The 15,080-nt window shown below is 36.5% G+C and overlaps 1 protein-coding gene across 6 annotated transcripts in view; it reads right to left on the bottom strand.

Moving 5' to 3' along the window:
• The window catches only part of LOC150108380 (dual serine/threonine and tyrosine protein kinase-like), a 261,870-nt gene that overhangs the window by 203,843 nt on the left and 42,947 nt on the right, over positions 1 to 15,080 (bottom strand). For 4 of the 6 annotated variants that reach the window (XM_090390726.1, XM_090390728.1, XM_090390727.1 and 1 more), the window contains exon 1: positions 10,600 to 10,861. The exons of 1 other annotated variant lie outside the window; for it this stretch is intronic. In XM_090390726.1, coding sequence (XP_090246852.1) covers positions 10,600 to 10,723 — 124 coding nt within the window. In that variant the 5' untranslated portion in view covers positions 10,724 to 10,861. Of the gene's footprint in view, positions 1 to 10,599; positions 10,862 to 15,080 lie in introns of those variants that run through there. One more of the 6 variants, XM_090390731.1, reaches the window with a different exon arrangement.

Here is a 15,080-nt window from a genome sequence, read left to right as displayed (position 1 = left end):
TAAACAACCAACACTCCAGAATCAAGTTCACCCTGGAAAAAGAGGAAAACAACAGCCTCCATTTCCTAGACACGCTAGTCACCCGCCAGCCTGATGGAACCTTGGTTTTCTCAGTTTATAGAAAACCCACCCATACAGGCAGATACATTCACCAACAATCCCACTACCCTCCCCCCACAACAATATGGAGTGGTGAAAACACTATACAACAGGGCTAAACTAATCTGTTCTAACGACATGGCCCTAAACACTGAACTAAATCACATCCTCAACACTTTCTCAGCCAATGGCTACCTCCCCCCCAAAAATATTAAAACCTACAAACCACAGCTTCCCTCCCCAACAAAGATTACTCTAAATCCATCCCCATTCCCTACATCGGAGGCACCTCAGAAAAAATTACCAAAATTTTAAAAAAACATGACCTCACCTCCTGTTACAGGCCTTACAGAAAATTGGCATCCCTTATCCGCTCCACCAGAGACCAACCACTTCCCCTAGACCTACCTGATGTATACCAGGTCCCTTGCAGTTGTAAACTGTCGTACTTTGGCCAAACAGGCAGGACAGCGAATATCAGAATTTCTGAACACAAGGACTACATCCAGTTTCACAAGTATAGCGCCACTCTGGTCTTGCAGACCATGCTCTGGATACACGCCACAGAATACGGTGGAAGAAAGCTACAGTAATACACCGTAGCAAATACAAATTCGAAAAACTATTTATGGAATCAGCTTCAGCCCTAAGAAACTCCTCAAACCTCAACAAATTTGGTTGTATGCGACTGCCCCAAATCTGGGAGGCATACATCAGTAGACCTTCAGCCCAACGGCCAAGAACACCTACTTAGCCCGCTAGAGGCACTATCAGGACTTCTAGGAGAACGATAGCTTCATATCTTCATTCTCAGTTACTGTGTTGTAGTGCCTGCGTGCACGTACCTTTTTTGTAAGTTCCTTTTGAAAATGGCAACGTGACATTGCCGAAATATCGGAGATATTTATTAAAGTATAATTTAATTTATATTCGGATCTACGTTGTTCAATTCCCTAAGTGATTTAGAAATGCATAACCAACATATAAGCCTGTCTACGAGAAGAGATAGTTCCAGGTGAGGAGGCACAATTATAAAAAGATGTTTCATTTAGTTCATGACCTGATGTGCCAATTCAAGCACAAATAGAATTTATCAAAGACGGGAATGGAGCATACTAACAGAATAACTGGAAATCAAAAAAAGATGGAAAGAGTACTGTGAGGAATGGTACAGCAGAAAGAATACAAATAATTTGGAACAGGCCTCTCACCAGGAAAATTCCGATTTGGAACTTCCTCCACTAAATAGTTTAACAACAAGGTTCCAGGTGCCGATGGAATCCCAGCCAGCAGAGTTGAGAGCACACAGGAGTATGGATAACAGTGTTTCATAGATTGATTACAAGGATATGCGAGACAGGATCATGGCCTAGACGGGAGTTATGAAGAATTGTAAAAACTGTAGAACTATTAGTTTAATAAAATACTGTATTACCTGCATGCAGGCAATATTTTATTCAAGATCATTCCAACTAGGATTGAGAAGTATAGTGAGCAAGAAGCCACAGTAAGAACAGGTATTGGATTAACTGATTGGCTTCAGGTAGACAGGGATATTAAGCAAAAATGCCTACTCTCACACTTATTTAGTACTTATCCTGAAGACTGTGTGTGTGTGTGTGTGTGTGTGTGTGTGTGTGTGACATTGGACGAGTTTAAGATGGGAATTAGTAATGAGGTACACAGATGATACAGTACTCTTTTATAATGACAAGGAAGAACCAGGAAAAAATCCCAGACAGAGTTAATAAAATCAACAAGAACAGAGGGCTCAAACTCAACCCTAGCAAGACAAAGATTATGGTTCTCAAAGGAAATATAGACAGGGAAGCTCCTGAGAAACAAGTGTACCTTAACAGAGACAATTCAGGAAGTCAACTAATTCATGTCTTGGAATCCATCATTAATGGGAAGAAATACTGTTAAAAAGATTAGGAATTATTATTACCCCCAAGACCTCATGGAGTCAAAGACTCATCTGGGAGGTCCCTTTATCACACACACATCTCATTAAACCGTGTCTTAAACACACTCAAACTCCTTGCAGACACCACACTCTCAGGCAAGGCATTCCAATCATTCACAACTCTGCACGAAAAAAACCTGCCTCTCACAACCCCTACTCACACCCTCTTTATACAGTTTCCAGGGATGACCTCTGGTTCTCCCCTGATCTCCCACTATTATCAGTAGAACTTCTCCACCATTGATCTTATAACAACCCCTTACCAACTTGTAGGTCTATTCTATTTCCCTTCTTCCTCTCCTCACCAGACTCTGCAAATTACATCTTCTCAATCTTTCCTCATACTCAACATTCTAGAGGTCAGAAACTACCTTAGTCAGTCGCCTTTGGACCCTTTCCAACATCTCTTCATCCTTCTGAAAACCCGGTGACCAAATCTGGGCACAATAGTCCATGTGTGGCCTAATCAAAGCCTTATACAACGGACCAAGAATCTCCCTACTTCTACGTGTCAGTGTCCTCTGCATCATTCCCAGAAGCCTTTGTGTTATCTTCACAATTTTGGCAATGTGTCCCCAAAATTTTAGATCCTTATCCACTATCACCAGATCTCTTATTTCCTCTACCTCCAACAATATATTCTCACCAAGCATAAATTCTGCATCCCATCTTTGTTTTCCAAATTTTAAAACCTTACATTTTGCAACATTGAACTCACGTCCCCATTTCCATGGCCAGTCACTCAATTTATTCAAGTCTTCTTGCAAGGCCACAACATCTTCACTACCCTTTATGATTCGTCCCAACTTTGCATCATCTGCAAACAACTGAATATCTCCATCCAAATCTTCGCAAATATCATTAATATACAAGTTAAACAGTAATGGCCCTAAAACAGACCCCTGAGGCACTCCACTAGTGACTTTCCTTTTCCTGGATATCACACCCCCATACACAACTTATTGATACCTATCAGATAGCCAGTCTCCAATCCAATGCACTAATCTAATATCCAACTCCATCTGCTCTAGTTTGATGGTCAACTTATCATGAGCTACTCTATCAAAAGCTTTTGCAAAATCCAAGTATATTACTGTGTATCCTACTCCTCTGTCCAAGGAAGCAGTCACTTTATTGTAATAAGTAAGTAGATCACTAAAACATGACTTCCCTTTAGCAAATCCATGCTGTCCATCAAAGATAATACCATTGTTGTCAACCCTACTCTGGATCCTAGTTCTCACAAGCTTCTCCAACAACTTAACCACAACACCTGACACACAGATAGGCCTATAGTTTGCTGCTTGAGTTCGATCACCTATTTTATGAAGTGGCACAATCTTGCCCTCCTTCCACTCCTTAGGAACTTGACCAAGTGCAAGACTCGTATTAAAAAAATATGTCAAGGCATGTGTCAACTCCCTGGCACATTCCTTCAGAATACACGAATCAGCTAAAACAATGGCCAGAGACTTATCTAAAATTCAGAAAGATGGATCTATCTTCACAGGAAATATGCTGATGATTCTGAATGCAGATGTATTGTCAATAACAACTTATGGATGTAAAACTTAGAACATAATGAAGCTTGATAGGAAAAGAATAGCTGATTTTCAGATGTGGTCTTACAGGAGACTATTCAGGATCTCATATATTGAAAGGCAAACTAGGAAATGTAAAAAATGATGGGGATAGTATGCATCAGCAAATAAGTTCAATGAGTGGAGGGTAAGTAATTATTTTGAGAACATAGACTGGAAGGACGAAAGGAAATGGAATTTATGCCATTACTAAGGAATAATTACCTTTGGCAGCATGTGATGGAATGTACTATATGTTTGCAAGTCCTAGGTCTAATAATTGCATCAGAAAATGTGTCTATATTCCAGTATGACCAACATTGCCACCAACTGGTGAGTAATTTAGCCACCTCCCATGGTCTTGACCTGGGAGGTGGCTAAATGTGTGGAATTTTCAGTCAAGAGAGGGGGGAGGGGAAGGTGTGTATATATATATATATATATATGGAATTACAGGGCTGGTATGTATGGCAAACTTAGGAAATTGCTTGGATCAGTACCATGACCTGTGAAACTGCAAGGGCTGGATGTTATAATGCTTTGGAAGCAGTAAAGGAGTGTTTGAGGGAAGTAATAACAGACTGCATACCTAGAGTCAGGAGAATAAATCAAATGGGAGTTAAATGGATAAATACCAAGATTAAGCTGGATCTACAAAAAATAAAATAAAAATACTAACAATAATAAAAATGTGTGGAGGGAATTCAAGAAGAAAGGTGACCAACAGGCACATTAGCAGTACAAAGCACATGCCAGAAGGATAACCAGTGTAGTAAGAAAGGCAAAAGCAGAGTATGAAAGGAAATTAGCAGTACAAGCCAAAGATAATTCCAAAGAGTTCTTTCAGTATATTGCAAGTAAAAGGAAGAATGTTTAGAGCAGAATAATTTTAATGAATGCCAATAGCAAGGGGATAACTGAACCAGGTGAAATAATAGAATAACTAAGTGAACACTTTGCAAGAATATATCATCCAGGTGGAAATATTCCAGTAACAAGAGAAGCAAAGGTTTATATGGAAACAGATAAATGAACTGGAGGTGCATTTAACATGTTCATGCCAGCTTTGTCTCATACTTTCTTATAATCAGCATGACACATCCAGGTTCTTTATTCGTTCTTCATATCAATTTCTGGTGTTTTTTGTTTTTTAATTTGATAATTTTTATGGCTTAGTCAAATTGATCTCCTTAATATTCTTGGGTCATTTCTATTATATTCTGTATAGATCATAGACTTTTCTTATTATGCCATGTTTCTAAGTAATTCTCAATTCTTCTAATTTTTCTATCTACTGTTAAAAGATGCTAACTCATTGCAGAAGGTTCACACTAACCATTAGTCACACAATGCCTATCATCGCTCTCTTTAATCATTTACTGATTATGCACTTATGACTGGCTCAACCAATCCATTCACTATTCTCCAAACAAAAAATATTCATGCCTTCTAACTACTCTTACAACAATAGAAGACCACTTGTTCTCTTCTGTCATGTGCTGGAAAAGTTCTTCAGTATCTACTCTATAAGCTATGTTTTTATCATATGCCCATCAACTAAGCTTTGCAAGACAAACCATCAGCCCATTCTCAAACTCCATGCTCAGCACTTCACAAATCAGTTAAATTACTGTCAACTTGCCTTTGAATCCTCTAACACTTCCCAAGAAACTCAAGCAACCAAATCTGTTCACAACAGTCCAGATGTGGATATGAAAATGTTATAAAGAGGGTTAATAATCTCCTCTATTTGTCAGTGTTTTCTTAAATATCTAAGTGACTCTTTGAGCTACAAGGGGATACCCCAAAATAACTAGAATCTGAACTTGGTGCGCACACATTTTCTAGTTACGGACAATGCCGGTAGGCATCATGAGTATGCAGTTTTCCGTGCCAGTCTGGCAAGTGGCATCGTCCCATGTGAACTGGTTCGTTGTTCTGGCTGTTTTTTTTTTTTTTTTAGTGCTTACAAGCAAGTTTGGCAATTTTGTGATGGCTGACCACAAGGAACAGAGAGTGTGCATAAAATTTGGTTTTCTTTTGGATAAAATTACAGCTGAAATTATTGTTCGGCAAGCATTTAAAGATGATGCTTTAGGTAAAACGCAGATCTATGAGTGGTTTTCCCATTTCAAAAATGGGGACATGTCAGCCGAAGACCAACCATGATCTCACCGACCTTTGACGAGCAAAAATGATGAAAATATCAAAAAAGATTTGCTCCATACTTGCCTGCTCTTCTTTCCATGTGACTTTTTTTATTCCCACGGATAAAGAAAACCATGAAAGGGCAATGTTTCATTGATGTGGACAAAGTGAAAGAAAAGTCATTGAAGGCCATAAACAGTATTCCAGTTGAACAGTTCTAGAACTGTTTCCAGCATGGGAAAAAATGCTGGGACAAGTGCATTGACTCACATGGAGAGTACTTTGAAGGGAACTAGAATATGATATTATATTAATGAGATTTTTTTTAAAAAATAATTCCTCTTATTTTTGGATATCCCTCGTATTTTGTTCACTTTTACAACATACCTCCCGAACTCCAATTCCCTGTATGCTATCAGCCCAAATCCAAATATTCAGTTGTTTGCAAATGTAAAACCTGGGAAAGTTATTAGTAATAGTGCCAATGTTTTTGCTCTTCAAGAGGATTTGAATAAGCTGGAAAGATGGGCAAATTAATTGGAATAACAGTTTAACACAGCTAAATGTCATGTTTTTGAAATTTGGACATATCAATTTTGGAGATTTTAATGAAGTATAAACAGCACTGGAAAAGGATTCAAAACTATATTAATTCTTCCAATCTTCGGGGCATACACGCTAATATACACACAGACAACACAATATTAAATGAAACATCTAGATACTAGATGTTTTTCTGGGTGCTAAGTGGGGCACCCTCTATGGACATCTGTAAGAAGCCTCAGTCTTAAGTTGGGAACTAGAAGCATTAATGTTTCCCATATTTTGGGAAATTTCTTGCATCCATATTTATTTAAATTAGGCTGATTTCTGAGGGCAGCTGCAGATTAGAATCTGCAGTCTTTCTTTTTTAATTTTGCTGTGATAGAGTACAGTGGATTTCTTTCCAGTTCATTCTATGAATAGTATTCAATGTATGGTCAATGAGACCAGACTGACAATAATCTGGACATTCAGATGTATTTTTTTGTGTTCGTTTATGCAGATCGTGGCAAATCTAATTGTGTGTCCAACGTATTCCAACTCGCAGGAACAGAGAACTTTATATACACCTGGAATTGATAGAAGAGGGAGCTGGTTCTTAGTGCAAAGGTTAAAGGTCGCTAGTTTCAGATGTTAAGAGGTCAGTATTTCTTTAGATGTACCCTGAACATAGGAGTTGGTGATGGTATTCCCAAAATCCTTCTGAAGAGATGATCATGAATTGGGAAAAGAATTGATTTTTTTTTTTTTTCCTGTAGGAACTATAACTGTTGGATAGGAAGCTGTCACGTATATGGTTAAGTTTTGTTGAAAACGAGCCTTGAGTTAACAAAGATTGTAGGCTCTATTGGTTAGAATGTTAATGATACCATATTATTGGGATTGGGGGATTATGAGAAGTTTGCAAATCTATTTGCCTGAGTGAGTGGTTTTCCTGTATAATGTGATGAAGAGGTTCCATTAGGAAAACATGTAACTAAGTAACTAAAGTATCTAGAAAGAGTAGACTATTGTTAGTTTTCTTTTCCATCATCATTATTATTATAAGGTGCCTCCATGGAGTCAAAAGGCTCATCGCAGAAGACCCAACACTGACATACTAACCATTATTCATGTTGGAAGTTTTTTCCCCCACTTGGTTAGACTATAATAAATTTAGTTTAATCCTTTATCCAAGTGTAAGGAAACAAAGTTTGCACCTGAAGTATCTGCAGGACTGAGGCAACTCGTGGTACAGTGGACCAAGCTCTCATCACTCCTTGTCTTAGTATCTCCCATAATGCAAAGCACATCTTGCAAACATGTATAATGCTATGTATTAAGGGTAGGGCCACTACCCAGACCAGTTTCAACCTTTATTGAGGTCTTGTCAGTGGGAGCCAGACCCAGAGGTGGTGATACCAAGGTGGAAGCAATGGAGAAGTCATATTTATCTATATGAGTTGCCAAAAGGTGTTTCACCTTATTATGAAATTACTCTGGATTTAGAGAAAGATGTTGGAAGTTTTTTCCACTTGGTTAGACTATAATAAATTCAGTTTAATCCTATAATTAAACTAAATTTATTATAACCATTATTCACACTATACCTGTCATACTTCCCCTTAAACTTATTCACAGATGAAGCATTCTCAACCACCTCTGGCAATGCATTCCACCCATTTACAAACCCTCCAAGCAAAAAATCTAGTCCTAACACCCTTGTTAACTACACTCTTACACAATTTCTAGGGATGGCCCCTCATTCTCTCCCTTCCAGCACTGGTCTTAAAAAAGTTATCAGTATCAATCCTATAAAACCCTTTTAATAATTCATATGCCTCTATCATATCTCCTCTCCTACATCTATCAACTCTATCTAGTTTTTGAAGCCCACAGACCTTCAATCTATCCTCATAGGAAACATTCCACAGGCCTGCTACAATTTTCATCATAAACTGGATTCTTGGATGGAGACTATTGTGGTAGCAGAAGAAAGCATCTAATGTGTATGGGATATTATCTACTATGATCTTTTAGCATCAGCAACACAATTGTTTATACAGTTATTATGAGGAGTGAAATGGATGTTGTAGCTATACTGAAGGATTTGAAATGGACATGCAAGCATACAAGTGGGTTTCTAATTCAATGATGCAAAGTACAATGTTTTAAATTTGGATGGCAAGGAAGAACTGGGCAAAAAATTCTTCAATGTCTAAAACTAAAAGCTAGTACTTAACATATGCTTTGTAGTGCTCTGTCCAGCTCAAGAGATGGATGATACTTGAAGTATATTTTAAGAGTACATTTCTCAACTCTGTTCCCTAATGTTTACTAAATAACTTAAAGAAATTACAACATATAATAGAATATACATTAAATTAAACTTTAATATACTTACAATATTTCGGCAACATCACATTGCCATCATCAAAGGAACTTACAATAAAGACACGTGCACGCAGGCACTAAACACGGTAAATGAGAAACAAAGCGAGGAAGCTATGGTTTTTCCTAAAAGTCCTGATGGTGCCTCCTAGTGGGCTATGAAGGTATTCTTGGCCATTGGGCTGAAGGTCTCCTAATGTAAGCCTCCCAAATTTGGGGCATTCTCACGCAACCAAATTTGTTGAGGTTTGGCATGTTTTTTAGGACTGAGGCTGATTCCATGAATAATAGTCTTTCAAACTTAAACTTGCTACAGTGTACTATTGTGGCTTTCTTTCACCATATTCTGTGGCATGTATCCAGAGCTTGGTATCTCTGCAAGACCAGAATGGCTGTACTGGTGAAACCGGATATAGTCCTTGTGTTCTGAAATTCTGATATTCACTGTCCTGCCTGTTTAGCCAAAGTAGGACAACTTACAGCTGCAAGGGACCTGGTATACACCAAGTAGGTCTAGGGGGAGTGGTTGGTCTTGAGTGGAATGGATAAGGGATGCCAATTTTATATGGTCTGTAACAAGAGGACAAGTCATGTTTTTTTAGGATTTTTTCCTTAAGTTATTTAGTAAGCATGTACAACCAACGTCTAAGCCTTTCTACGAGAATCCCTAATGTTTCTATTAAGTTCTGTTGTTCCTCTTAAATAATATCTGGCTCATAAGGAATAAAATAAACATTATCTTTCTCCAAATGAAAACATGTACATTTTACACACTCCTTTGTGATAATATTTCCTGTATTGAACCTGGGATAGTTTTTATGTTTAACTAATGAGAGAATGAAAGTGAGATTTAGATGTATGTTCTTCAGTGTTTACCATTTTCATCAACTAATATTTATAACTAAGTATATTAATCTATTATCTAAATGAAATATAAATTCAGTTAGATCTATTTAATTTAATAAATGTTTTTCCTGATTTACCATTCAAAATTTAACAGAAAATACCTAAATGGGATATAATGCTGAAGGATATGAAAATAGGGGGGGGGGGGACTTACTTCAATAAAATAAAAAATAACCTGCATCCCTACAGATACAAAAAGCAGTGAATATAATGGTTCATATAATTCGTATATGAATTTTACAGTAATTTTTGCAAACATAAATTTATACTATTTATATTCTACATAGTCATAATGAAACATGCATTAGGTTACCTCTTGTGTATCATCATGCTACTACACTTTTAATGGTGAAAATTCAAAATACAAAGACAATACATTGTCTAATTTCATTCTTAAAGCATACAAAATACGAGTCCAAAGAGCCTATAAAAAATTACTGAAACTTCCCAATACATATTGGAAAGTTTATTGAAACCATGATCAAAAACGTAGTGAAGACAAATGCATTTAATGTATGGATCGATTTGATAATGGTTTGGTCTAGTCTGTTACAATAACATATGAAGAATATGTAGATTTTATTATAAAGAATATTTAAAATAAAATAAAATGAGGTGCATTTCTTACGGAGAGTACGTTATAGTTCATATGTTCTGCGATTACATTAACTGATTTTACTATTAGCGATATTATATAAAATAGTTTTAATTGATTACCACGTAGTTTTAAGAGAATCCTTATGTATCATGGTACTTAAGGTGTAATAGTAAATAAATAAAATTTTGTAAAATTGTTTTGGCATATACTAAAAGTGAAATTAACCACCGCATATGAAGCTTTCTACTAATTTTAAATACCTCCATATTTTGGTTACGAAAACGGATTAAGTACACTTTCCTACAGATTATTAAGCTATGAAAGCATAGTTTTAATCTCTAATAGCATTCCTACTGGAAAATTAACATCACGAAAATTCCATTACTAACCTTCGTTAAAATATCCACTTCTAATGATATCATCAATTGACTGTTTGGTATCCTTTAGTATACGGCGAAGATGTTTACAATATTTGCGAAACTTTGAAAATTCATAAGGCAAGTTTCCTGCCATTTTACAATGTTATATATATACTATATATATACAAACAAAGTTTCGCTAATTTAACGTCATTTTATTAACGATGTTCTCAAAAACTGGTACACAGTTTTACACACAACAACACAGATTACGTTATAGAAATGTATGACACACATAACCAACTCTACCCTCGTAACTATTTTCAATCAGCTGATTTCAGCTATTCTCCCCTCTAGCGGCAGTAAAGCACACCATACAATATACAATTAATTATTCGAAATTTATTTCATTCCAAAAATTATCAAATTGCAGAATCTTTATAAAAGCTATATTTTTCTGAAAGATGAACTAAATTATCTCCCAGAATTTTAGCTAATTTTAAAGTATTCATCAGAAACTTTTTTTATAAAAAATAGTATTATTTTTGAGGCTCAAAAGACGTCTCCTGCGAACGAATTTTCGAAAATACAATACAATAATTATAATTTATTTTGATAATATTTAGGCTTCTCTCACTGATTGAACAGTATGATTAAAATAAAAATAATCCATTAAACGTTATGAAAACGGACTTTCATATCGATGCTTTCCAATATATTTAAAACAAAAAACAAATTTTCACTACCCAAAGGGGGTAAGAGGCACTTATTGGTTTTTGGAAATTAGTCTCCGTCTTTAACCATCGCTATAGTAGTTCAGAGCATTTCTGCAGGTTACATGACTCTTAAACTCATGACTATATTCTAATCTACTAGAACTTCAATTTATCCAATCAGTCCACATGAAGTCTTATCAAGAGTTGTAGTTCCTTCTTTTCCATCGGTATCATCAAATGAATGAATATTAATGTCAGAAAACTGGATGAAAAGTTGAGAACCATAGATTCCTTTCAGTCTGGACCAAAAGAAAAACTCAGAGAAAGCCATTGGAATATTTTATATTTTTAGTAGTAACCCAACACAGAACATCCTAATCTTCTGGAACAACCTCAAGAATTAATCAGAGATCCCAGATCGCCTATTGCCATGTGCTTGAACAGTTAAGACTGCAATTTATATGAAATACTGATGGTGGAAAATATTCCTGGGATGACGAGAAAGACTTTTAAAGTTTCCAGTTTCCAATGTAAATTTTAACTTGTACAGTAAATGATAATGAGTAGTTGCTTCTCATGTTTTTGAAGGTTTATATGATGCCAAGTGGAAAATTAAATATCCATAGTTGGAATAAAAAAGAGAGACATCTATGTTATATATCAGGGCTATCCAACATTAGGTAATCCGAGGGCCGCATCACAATGCGTATCTAGTAATTTGGTGACAGCAGCGACATAACCTCGAAACCTGAACAAACGAACAACACTAATTGCGCACTAATCGCACGCTCACGTTCCCCGTGAGCGCCCAGATAATGCGCGGTGGAACAAAACCGTGTAAGAACGCTTCTTTGACACATCTAATATTTGAAAAACATGTAGGTATATGTAAAAAAGTGATGTAAAAACACCAAATAAAATTATCAACATCGAGATTATCGATTAGTGATAGAATTAAAATATCTAATACGAATTCGATTCAAATTGTTATTTTATTTTTTCGTTCGTGAAAATCAAAACCCACAGGCGGGTAGCACAAAATCGCACCGCGGGATGTGCTTTGGACAGCACTGTTATATATGAATCTCTTTTATTATTCCATTTATTTTCCTTGCTATGCTCCTCTAAAATTAATAGGAGGCATTTATTTTATATTAGTAGATTCCAGATTTTAACCATAATAACATTGATTATCTTACTAACATCTCGTGTACGTTTGTGCACACTGCTTCTTCTTCTTCTTCTTCATCTTTCCCTTATGTGTTAGGCTCAGTGGTAGGAGCAAATAACTGGGATTTGTATAAACCTTATTAATGCTATGAGAGGTTAATGTTCCTATCTATATTTTCTTCTATGCTATGCCTATCGATTGCGTGTAGTATGTCTGTTTTCCCGAAAAAAAACTCTGCTAGTCTTCGTATGATATCCATTAACTAATCTGCAGTTGAAAAATCGTAAAGGTTTTTTTCGTCCTTGGCTGATCTACGGTTCCTTCCGCTATGAGCATTTTCTGCATGTTTTTGCCAAATGCGATAGAGACTTTTTTTGTGTGTGTATTAATTATCACCTATACACATTCCGAACCATTGAATTAGAAACATTTATGTAGATGTACGTAAACGTCACTTACGCAGCATATATATGCAAAATATCTGGACACGTGCGTGGCAACGTAAAGGATCTTTCGGAGTTCGATAAAAGGCTTCTTGTGGATGCCAGTCTGGCTGGAGCCACGATTATGATAACAGAAGACTGGTTTCTCAAACTGTGCAATATCAAAGTGTTTAGTCAGTGGAAAAATAATCCACTTGGTTGTATAAGAGGATTAACTCTGGTCCTAAGAAAAGTCTGCTAGGAACGAAATCAGCGTCGTCTGAGAAGTCTTGCACGGACAAACAGAATTTCCTGTGCGCAGCAATTGATCGAAGAATTTAATGACTGCTGTTCTGAACCCGTATCTCATCGAACTATATCTCTATATGCATAGGGAATTGAAGAAGATCGGTATTGACAGTCGCTAAAGGAGGTCAAACACCATATTAAATAAAAGAGACTTGATGACCGGCACATGTATAAGTTACTAGGAGATCTGAGATATATGAGAGTATTCGTTCTTTCAAAGTTTAGCATTAATATAACTCTCATGTACACAGTGAAAATTTAATTTTCGTGTTAAATGAACATGCATTTACTCTAATTCATTACGAAATAATTTTATATTCGATATCGCGGCGGCTCTTGGATTGAAATCGTGGGTGTGCTGCAACTTTCGAAATATTATTATTATTATTATTATTCGCGACACCTCCAAGGAGTCCGAAGACTCATCGCGGGAGGACACCTAGTGTATAACTCTCCATCTCCACCCTACCGAGCCTCCACTACCAATCAACTACATCAGTGCCATCTACTGCTCATCACCACAACAAGTATCTTTTGTCTGTTAATTGCGTGTGTTCTGAAGGGCCGATTTGTCTGTATGCGAGATGAAAAACCCGAGTTTCTGAGAGGAAAAGCCCTGCTATATTTCAATATATTTTATTAGTACATTTTAATAAAATATCCCTCACTTAAAACACCAAAATTAAAAAAAAAAAAAAAAACCGCTTAGAATTTGAAATCGTACCTTCGACTTCTGCTTCTCATCCTCTCACAATATTTCATATTCTGTACTACTGCTAGACAGTTTTCCACTTCTGAATTCAAAGGCTCGGATTTTATACCAGGAGTATAAGACAAACCTTTGTTTTAGCTATTTTTAAACTTCAAATATCACCTTATACAACGACATATATCAGGGGTGCCCGTCGATCGCGGAGCTATTTTTGGTCGATCTCTTGTGTATTCCTCCTTACAAATTTAATAAAGACTGAAAACATAATATTTTATTTATCATTATTTTGTATTATTTTAATTTGCTTTAAGTGTATTGCTATTGTTTATTTATATTTCGTTCAAATTGTCAAATCAGTGATTTTCTTATATGTCCGGGTAAATGAATTAATTTGAATCAGTGGAAGTCAAACAGCGAGCTGAGTGAATACAATTATAAGCAAAGTGTAAAAACTCGATTGTAGCTTAAATATTAAATATTCCAAACCACATTACATCGATTTTTTGCTTAGGTTAAGTTCCATGTGAATATTGTAAAAAAATAAACCTTGTTTGTCTCGGTATAGTTTGTATTAGATGTTTTCGTAAATAACTCTTTTGAAGCTAATTGCATATACTGCTTTAATAAGAATATGTTAGAGTGTTAAAAACCAAGGCAGTGTTTTTTTTTTTGTCGCCGAAGCTGTACATGGCGGCATTAGAAAGATTGTTATTGAAACTTGTATGTATGAGAAAGGCTTGCAGGCACTAAGTGTAAATTTCCGAAGTCAGTCAGAAAGAGTTCAAAAAACTTTCCGATGGCCGGCAACTTACAATCAAAAGAAAGCGGAGGAGAACAAAAGGCGTGCCGAACTTAAAACTTAAGATGAAAGACTTATACCGATTCTTTGGGGATTGCCAAACTTCATGCGAGGCCTCAGAGGACACCTAATAAAAAGGGACTGAAGCAAGCAGAAGGTGTCCCGGTTCCAGAATTGCTGTCAGAGAGGAGGTCGCCCGGTCCAGAGTCGCCGTCAGAGAGACTTCCCGGAATCCACGTTGCTTGAGAGGAGTTTCCCGCTACCAGAAAGGAGCTTCTCGGTTCGAGACGTAGCTAGAGAGAGACTACTTCTAGGCCGCAGACAAGGTTTCAAATTGTCGAAAGGAAGAGTTCCAATTGCCGGAGAAAAGTTTCCAGGCCAG

The sequence above is a fragment of the Typopeltis vanoorti genome, chromosome 3 (assembly GCF_054136105.1).
Source record: "Typopeltis vanoorti isolate ZY-2024b chromosome 3, IOZ_Tvanoo_1.0, whole genome shotgun sequence".
In the NCBI taxonomy this organism is placed as follows: domain Eukaryota; kingdom Metazoa; phylum Arthropoda; class Arachnida; order Uropygi; family Thelyphonidae; genus Typopeltis; species Typopeltis vanoorti.
The sequence above is the reverse complement of the archived record's forward strand: the minus strand, read 5'-3'. Positions and strand labels throughout refer to the sequence as shown.